The 9,122-nt window shown below is 48.3% G+C and overlaps 1 protein-coding gene across 1 annotated transcript; it reads left to right on the forward strand.

Annotated features, from left to right (window-relative positions):
• The first annotated feature begins 321 nt into the window (after nucleotides 1–321).
• On the forward strand, nucleotides 322–2,564 carry LOC147965795 (protein NRT1/ PTR FAMILY 8.3-like). The gene is made up of 3 exons (XM_087528399.1): nucleotides 322–470; nucleotides 561–663; nucleotides 760–2,564. Exons 1-3 carry the CDS (start codon nucleotides 426–428, stop codon nucleotides 2,349–2,351), a joined length of 1,740 nt encoding a protein of 579 aa, XP_087384525.1. The 5' UTR covers nucleotides 322–425; the 3' UTR covers nucleotides 2,352–2,564.
• Nucleotides 2,565–9,122: the final 6,558 nt, after the last annotated feature.

Raw genomic sequence — 9,122 nt, forward strand, 5'->3', positions numbered from 1 at the left:
TTTCCGGCGCCAAGCAAAGCAAACTACCACGTGTGTAGATAAATACAGTAATCTAACCTTGTAGACGCAATGATCCGACATGGCACGCACTCTGGAGACCGGAGACCGGTGAATGAGTTGCTGCATGCACCTAGCTAGCCACCTCCTGCTGCGTCGAAATTTCTGGCCTTGCAGAGTCGTGGACTAGTATGCACAGGCAGGCGGCGCACGCACGTGTTGGTGAGATTTGAATGTTAGCCAGCCAATGGATGGATCCCGTCCAAGTTGAACCTGCTATATAAACCTCCGCGGCAGCAGAACACAGCAGCAAGCAGCAGAAGGAGCAGCAGCCAAAGCAGTTCAGAGAGGAAGCGAGCTAGCCTTGGAGAAAGAAAAAGTTCACAGGCCACTTCCGCTTCCAACAAATTCATCACCTCGTCGGCGCCATGGACGCCTTGGAGAGAGGCGAGCGCGCGCCACTCCTGCCCGAGGTAACGACCGTCGATTAATTGCCTCCCTCCGATCTTCCTCCTCCTCCTCTTCTGGTTGCTGACAATTTCTGCATTCTGTCTCCATTGCAGAGTCACGGCCCAAAGTTTCAAGAGGATAATAGCCTGCAGCTGCAGGTGCCGCTCCTCAAGCACAAGAAGCGCGGCGGCAGCAAGGCACCAGCAGTGATTCTATGTAAGCAAAGCTCAATGTTCTTCTCATTGTCGTTCTTCTTATTGTAGCTCGAAGAGGCTGGTGGTTTAACTCAAGTTTCGAAATTCTCTGGTGCAGTGTTCGAATGCCTGGAGAGCACCGCGTTCAATGGCATCTCCACCAACCTGGTGGTGTACCTGGAGACCGTCCTCCACGGCACCAACCTCGCCAGCGCCTCCAACGTCGCCACCTGGTTCGGCACCAGCTACCTCACCCCCGTCTTCGGCGCCATCATCGCTGACTCCTTCTGGGGCAACTACAACACCATCCTCGTCTCCCTTGTCGTCTACCTCCTCGGCATGATGCTCGTCACCTTCTCCGCCTTCGTGCCCACGACCACGGCGGCACTGTGCGCGGCGGGTGCCTCCTGCGCCGGCACCGCCGGCACGTGGGGGCTGAGCTCGCAGACCGTGGCTTTCATGGGGCTGTACCTCGTGGCGATCGGGTGCGGCGGGGTGCGCTCGTCGCTGCTGCCGTTCGGCGCCGAGCAGTTCGACGACGACAGTGCGGCGGACCGGGAGGGCAAGGCTTCCTTCTTCAGCTGGTTCTACCTCTGCGTGAGCTTCGGCCCCATCATCTCCGGCGTGTTCCTCGTCTGGATCCAGCAGAACATCAGCTGGGGCCTCGGCTTCGGCATCGCCACTGCCTGCATCGCGCTCGCCTTCGCCGCCTTCGTGCTCGCCACGCCCATGTACAAGCGCCGCATGCCCGCTGGCACGCCGCTCAAGAGCCTCTGCCAGGTCGTCGCTGCCGCGTGCAAAAAGATCAGCATTAAGGTGCCTGCCGAAGCCAAACACCTCTACGAGGTCAGCGACAAGATCGACTTGCCCCAGCCCAAGATCGCACACACCAGCGACTTCAAGTTCCTCGACAAGGCGGCCATGGTCACGGAGTCGGACATGGAGGAGAGACCGGAGGCAGCGACCTCGTGGAAGCTGTGCACCGTGACTCAGGTGGAGGAGCTCAAGATCCTCCTCCGCCTGCTGCCCGTGTGGATCACCAGCGTCATCGTGTCATCGGCCTTCGCGCAGATGAACACCACGTTCGTGCAGCAGGGCAGCGCCATGGAAATGACCATCCTGTCGGTGACGGTGCCCGCGGCGTCGCTGGCCTCCTTCGAGGTGATCTGCGTCATGACATGGGTGCTCCTCTACAACAAGGTGATCGTGCCGGCGTTGAGGAGCTTCTCCTCGAGCGGCGACGGCGAGCCGTCGCAGCTGCAGCGGATGGGTGCCGGGCGGCTCCTCATGGCGCTCACCATGGCGGTGGCAGCGCTCGTGGAAATGAAGCGGCTCGACAGCGCGGCGCGTGGGGAAGAGATCAGCATCTCGTGGCAGCTGCCCCAGTACTTCTTCCTTGCCGGCGGGGAGGTCTTCTGCTACATCGCGCAGCTAGAGTTCTTCTTTGACGAGGCGCCGGACACCATGAAAAGCATGTGCACGTCGCTGGCTCTGCTCACCATCGCGCTGGGGAGCTACATGAGCTCCTTCATCTACGCCATCGTGGAGGCCTTCACGGCGACGGGAGACAGCCCCGGGTGGATCTCCGACGACCTCAACAAGGGCCACCTCGACTACTTCTTCTGGGCCATGGCTGCAATGTGCACGCTCAACTTCGTCGTGTACAGTGGCATCGTCAAGAACTACAGGCTCAAGACGGTCATCTCGTGATGGCTTGCTCTAAATCTTCAAGATTCCGTTCCATTCCATTACATAGATTACATTGCACAATCGCCAATTGGTGATGGGTAAACAGTAACTAGCTAGTAGCCAGGTACATATATACACGAGAAACACTAGGAGGAAATTGTAAGATATAGCGTAGTACAATCAATGGATTGGCGGAAACAATTTTTGGAAAAAATATTATGCCCATTCATTTCCTCCGTCCGTTTTTAAGTTAAATGAAGCTCTTAATAGTCATGATTGCATTCCCTCAAAAGAATAAGCTCTTAATAGTCAACATTATAACATACAGAAGGAAAAGAAACAGCTTTATACAGACCTAAATGATAAGGGCCGAACGTGCCAGCAGCCATTGGATGATGAGCACAAATTTTGACTCACCCGTCAGTAGACACGTCAGTGATAGAAAGCGTTTGCCCGATCTCACGCCTCGCTCGGACGAAAAAAAGAAGCCCTCTACCGCCCTCACTCCTATCTTATCCATTTTCACTCGTCCCCTCTCTTCTATCTCATTCCACGTCCCGGCAGTCAAAACCCCGCAGCAGCAACGGATCCAGAGCAGAGTCATGCGAGCTCCTGTCCAGACGCCAAGAATGAGGCCCCCGCAGCGCTCCGGGCTGTCTCTCTCCATGGACTGGCTCGAGGTGCCGTCGCGGGCCGAGGAGAGCGACGGCTACTCGCCCGCGGCCGATGCAACATATATTTTTGGTATAATGTCACCCTTTTGTTATGTCTTTGCCATGTACAGTATATTCTTGCATATTATAAAAAAAACCAACTTCTTTGTAAATTGCATGCAAAAAATCATTATTTGTTTTAGCCTTTTTTCTTTCTTCTTAAAGAGCAATACCAATGTCACTAATTTATCCCAAGTAATGAAGTTTTTTTATTTCATTATTTGTTTCTTAGTGGGATGAATTAGTGACATTGGTGTTGCTCTTTAAGTAATTCATTCCACTAAGAAACAAAATAATGATTTTTCTTTCTTAAGTTTTTTTTATTTCATTTCAGATCTTCTTTAAGGTTAATACCAATGACCCTATTTCCTTTCTTCTTAGAATATTTCTTTCTTGCGAAAATTTCACTATTATATGCTTATTCTTGCATATATGAAATTAAAGTTTTGTTGTAATTATGTGAATTTTTTTCATTATTTTGTATTTATATATTTTATTTTTTATACTTAAAGGGTAATACCAATGCCAATAATTGATTCTTTATTATAAAACTTCATTATTTTGATTTTTTTAGATTTTATTTAATTTTTAAGGGTGATACCAATGCCACTAATTCAATCATTCTTAGATTTTTTTTGTGAAAATATCACTATTATATGATTATTGATGCATATATAAAAATGATGTTTGCTTGTAATTTATGTGCAAATTTTGTCATTATGCGTACTATTATTTTTTATTTTTTATACTTAAAGGGTAATACCAATGTCATCAACTCATTCTTTCTTACAAAACTTTATTTTTATTATTTTTTTATTTTTTTAAGGGTAATGCCTATGACACTAAGACCTTGTACATTGCAGCGTACTTAGAGGAGGTGCTTAGAGAAATAAACCAATATTTCTTTAAGCATCGGTGCTTATTTGTAGAGGTTTGACACTTAACTAGGCGTCTCTCCTGTAGAAATAGTCATTGCTGCTTAAGAATGGTTTATTTTTTTAAACACCTCCCTAAGCACCTACCATTATACAAGGTCTAATCCATTTATTGTTAGATTTTTTTGTTAAAATGCCACTATTATATACTTATTGTTGCATATTATAAAAAAACATTTTATGTGTAAAATTATGTGCAGAGTTTTTTTGAAACTTGTACAATGGGGGGGGGGGTATAAACTTGTACTACACAAACAATAGACATATCTATGCAAACAAAAAGTACGACCAACACAGGTATAAACAGAAGAGGGATAAATGAATTATACCTTCTAGTTGGCCAAGTCATAGCCGCAGCGGCGATGTTAACAGTCCCCCTGACAACCTTCTTCTCGGCAGCGTTCTTCTTCGCTTCACTGGACATGGTGATGTCGATGGTGACGGGGGCATAGACGAAGTAGTGGACGAAGACAACAACAGTGAGCAGTCATAGGAGACGGTCCCCAAAAAACCTAGTCGCCCTTCTCCCGATGCAGGATCGTAAAGGGTAGGGTTCCGGAGGCCTGATCTCCCATACAGACGTGCATATGGTGGGCGGGATGGGATCGCCAACAGTAGCAGTAGTGAGCATAACGATGGTAGGCAATGCGCGAGGAGATATAGCAGATGCAATCTGATCTGGGTGACGCCTAGGGTTATCAAGGCCTCCAATGTATAGTCCCTCATGGTAGGGAGGTCGTGGGTTGGACACACACCCAAGTCGGCAATAACCCATGATATGATGTCTCAACATTCGTGGTGTGGGTGTAAATGACTCGTAACTAATTATGAATTAATTATTTGTTCTTGCCTGGAAAAAGATAAGCACACACATGACATAGGCCTGAGCGGGTGAGGCAGGCAGTGGAGGAGGAGCGCGGGGGAACCACTCCTCCTCTCAAGCTCCAATAGCACGTGGAAGAGAAACCCTTATAAAGGGGTCTAAGCTCTCCTCCACTTCTGAGGCGGGAATCAACTTTCCTGCATCATGTCATGACACTCACATGGGCCCTTAGAGAATATTCTGAAATTGTTTCATGGACCTAAAGCCCACCCTATATTTCACCATTACGTTGATCATTTTTTTTCTTTACAATTTTTTGCCAAGGACCATCACCTTATTCTGATTTCCATGAACATTCACACACAAAAGTAATATTGAATATTATGTTAATGGGGTTTTCATTTTAAGGTAGTCAATAATATGGTTAGATCGATTCAAAATTTGCTAATGGGGCAACCATGACTACACGACCCCCCCCCCCCCCCGCGCGCACGCGCGCGGAGGACTCGAGGGCGATTGGGGTTTATGTCGTGTAGAGGTGTTGTCGTGAGGGTAGCAGTGAGGTATCGTGCGAAGGGATTTTGGTACGCCGAGGCGGCAACCTTGGGTGGAGAGGTGTTGTCGTTTGTGTGCCAGGTATGATCGCAGGTATTACCCAGCATCCTCGACCGTGTGGGCAATGATGCGAGGTTAGCGCATGTCACTGGTGCGATCGCTCTTTTTTTTAGAGAAAAGGCATGCACACAATTTATAGATAAAGTCACCAGACAAAGTTTTGAAACCAGCAGAGCAAAATTAAGTATCAGACAAACCAGCCACAACGGGGTAATAAGAGCAGATAACAGTTTAACAAGGGCACATAGGCCAACTACCCACGACCAAAAGTCTACAACACCAAGAAGGAGATGAATCATAAATTCATGTCCATCGGGAGGAAGCAGTATGTAACGCCTAATATGCGACTATACTCCACACGTGTCGAGGCACGACTTGAGGTATAAGCGCAAATTGGTATGGTCACAAGAGTGGTTGTATCTTTGCTCATCTCATGTACTAAATAGATATAATACGAGTTTTGGCTTACAATCGCCACAAAGTCACACAATATCATCAAGTTATACAATCATTCAAGAAGATCACAAAGTCCGACTACGGACGGAATCAAACGAATAAAAGACAACCACCCAAGCTAAGTCCCGATCGACCCTACTGGGCACCACTACTGATCATCTGGAAAGGAAACATAGTAACGGCCAAGGTCTTCGTCGAACTCCCACTTGAGTTCGGTGGCATCACCTGCATTAGTCTCATCGGTACCTGCAACTGTGTTTGTAGTATCTGTGAGCCACGAGGACTCAACGATCTCAAAATCCGCGGTATTAAGACTATTTAAGCTCAAAGGTAAGATGTGGTTATATGGTGGAGTTGCAGCAAGCACTAAACAAATATGGTGGCTAACATACGAGTACAAGAGTAAGATGAGAATCTACGCAACGGACGTAAGCTAGAAGTGATCCTAAACTACTTACGTTCAAACATAACCCCACCGTGTTCACTTCCCGAACCTCGTCGGAAAGAGACCATCACGGTTACACACGCGGTTGACGCATTTTAATTAAGTCAAGTGTCAAGTTCTCTACAACTGGATATTAATAAATTTCCATCTGCCACATAACCACGGGCACGGCTCTCGAAAGTTTAAACCCTGCAGGGGTGTCCCAACTTAGCCCATGACAAGCTCACGATCCACGGAGACAATCCTCCGTCGCGGGACCCTCCGATCAGACTCGGAATCCCGGTGCACAAGACATTTCGACAATGGTAAAACTAGCCCAGCAAGACCTCCCAGCGTGCCAACACCCTGATAATAGCAGCGCGTATCTCGTCTCAGGCCACGTCCGGATGGGTCAGCCTACAGGTATATACCAAATACCTCGGGTTTCCCCGAGGCGGCGGCGGCGCGGGAGGCGTGGACGCGCGGCGCTGGCAGCGGAGGCGCTCGGGCCCGGGCGGGCTGTCCTCGGGTTCGCGGGCCCGCGTGGTGGTGGGAGGCGGCGACGACACATGGCGGGCACGGAGTGTTTGCGGCGCGGCGGCTGGACGCGTCCGGCCATCGACGGACGTGTCCGGCAGCGCGGAAGAGGGGAAGGCTAGGGTTAGACCCGTGATTTCAGAGGGGGAAGGCCTATTTATAGATTCTGGAAGCTAGGAGAGGGCTTTTGAGGTGCGGTTTTCGCCCACACGATTGTGATCCAACGACGGAGAGCATGGAGGGGGTTTAGATGGGCTAGTGGGCTGTTGTGAAGGGGTGCTGGGCTGCAAAGAGAGAGGGGTTTCAGTGGTTACACGGTTAACCGTTGGGGTATCAAACGACCTCCAAATGGAATGAAATTTGACAGGCGGCCTACCGGTGATATACCAAGGCCACTCGACAAATCTCGGCCCATTCTGAGAATTTTTTTCTCCCACTCACGAAACGAGATCTGAGAGGTGCAACAGGTGCATGTGTGAGTGTCGGATTGCGAAACGGACAAGGGGGAAAATGACTGGATGCAAGAGACGAACACGAATGCAAATGAGATGCACATGATGACATGAGATGAAATGCATGACATGAACAAAATGAAAAATGAGGACAAAACCCAACCACGGAGAATATAACATATAACATTGCCGAAAATGGCAAGAGTTGGAGTTACAATTATGGAATGTTACATCCGAGATGTTACAACTCTCCACCACTACAAGAGGATCTTGACCTGAGATCTAGGACTGAAAGAACTTCGGATATTCGAAACGGAGGTGATCCTCGTGCTCCCAGTTAGCTTCTCGGTTGAAATGGTGAGGCCACTTGACTTTGAGGAATTTGATCGACTTGTTGCGAGTTTTGCACTCAGTCTCTTCAAGAATGGCAACTAGATTATCATGATAAGACAAGTCTTCTTGGAGGTCAATCTCTTCGAAGTTGATAGTGCGCTCGGGCGTCTTGAAGCACTTGTGAAGCTATGACACGTGAAACACATCGTGCACATTTGAGAAGTTGAACGGAAGCTCAAGCTGATAGGCGAGGTCGCCTCTTTTGCCAATGATCTTGAAAGGACCCACGTATCTCGGGGCAAGCTTCCCTTTGATACCGAAGCGTTGAATGCCTTTCATGGGAGAGACGCGGAGATAGACATGGTCTCCGATCTTGAAAGCAAAGTCACGGTGCTTGCTATCATAGTAACTCTTCTGGCGTGATTGCGCGGCTTTTAGATTTTCATGGATGACTTTACACATATCTTCAGCTTCTGTGATCAAGTCATTGCCAAGAAGTTGGCGTTCACCAGTCTTGGACCAGTTGAGAGGAGTACGACACTTTCTGCCATATAGAATTTCAAATGGGGCCTTGCTCGAACTTGCTTGGTAGCTGTTGTTGTAAGAGAACTCGGCATATGGGAGGCAATCTTCCCACTTCATACCGAAAGAGATGACACAAGCTCTTAGCATGTCTTCGGGGATTTGATTGACTCTCTCGACTTGGCCACTTATTTGAGGATGAAAAGCCGTGCTGAAACGAATGTTGGTGCCCATGGCCTTCTGGAAAGAGTCCTAGAACTTGGAAGTGAAGATGCTTCCTGGTCTAAAGAGATCAATTGCGGAATCCCGTGCAACGAGACAATTCTGGAGGTGTATAGCTCTGCCAACTGAGCTGCCGTGATAGATTCTTGGACTGGAAGGAAATGAGCCACTTTTGTAAGCTTGTCAATGACAACGAAGATAGCATCATTCCCACGCTTGGACTTGGGAAAGCCAGTGACAAAGTCCATTTCGATATGATCAAACTTCCATTCTGGAATAGCAAGAGGTTGGAGGAGACCAGCTGGTCGTTGATGTTCTGCTTTCACCCTTCGACAGACATCACATTCATTCACGAATTGAGCAATCTCTCGCTTCATGCGAGTCCACCAATACGACTGCTTGAGGTCATGGTACATCTTCGAACTACCCGGGTGGATGGAAAGAAGAGAATTGTGTGCTTCGTTCATTATGACCTTCCTTAGATCGCCCTTAGGGACCACAAGACGGTCCTCAAAGAATAAGGTGTCCTTCTCATCAATGCGATAACACTTGTATTTGGAAAGACCCTTGGCAATACCATGTTTCACCTTCTTCACCATGGTATCAAGGAGTTGTGCCTCACGGATTTGACCTTCCAAAGTTGGAGTGACTTGAAGGTTGGCAAGAAAACCTTGAGGAACAACCTAAAGGTTGAGCTTGCGGAATGCTTCACAAAGATCTGGTTGGAATGGCTTGAGAATTAAGTTGTTGCAATTAGCCT

Source organism: Triticum urartu, chromosome 6A (assembly GCF_056163025.1).
Source record: "Triticum urartu cultivar PI428250 chromosome 6A, HENAU_Tu73, whole genome shotgun sequence".
Classification (NCBI taxonomy): Eukaryota; Viridiplantae; Streptophyta; class Magnoliopsida; order Poales; family Poaceae; genus Triticum; species Triticum urartu.

What these genes read in the sequence shown, in the direction of transcription:
- LOC147965795 (XM_087528399.1), top strand. Translation starts at nt 426, where the DNA reads ATGGACGCCTTGGAGAGAGGCGAGCGCGCGCCACTCCTGCCCGAG. An exon ending in GCGCGCCACTCCTGCCCGAG is followed by an intron (nt 471 to 560) that starts GTAACGACCGTC and finishes TCTCCATTGCAG; the next exon opens with AGTCACGGCCCAAAGTTTCA. An exon ending in GGCACCAGCAGTGATTCTAT is followed by an intron (nt 664 to 759) that starts GTAAGCAAAGCT and finishes TCTCTGGTGCAG; the next exon opens with TGTTCGAATGCCTGGAGAGC.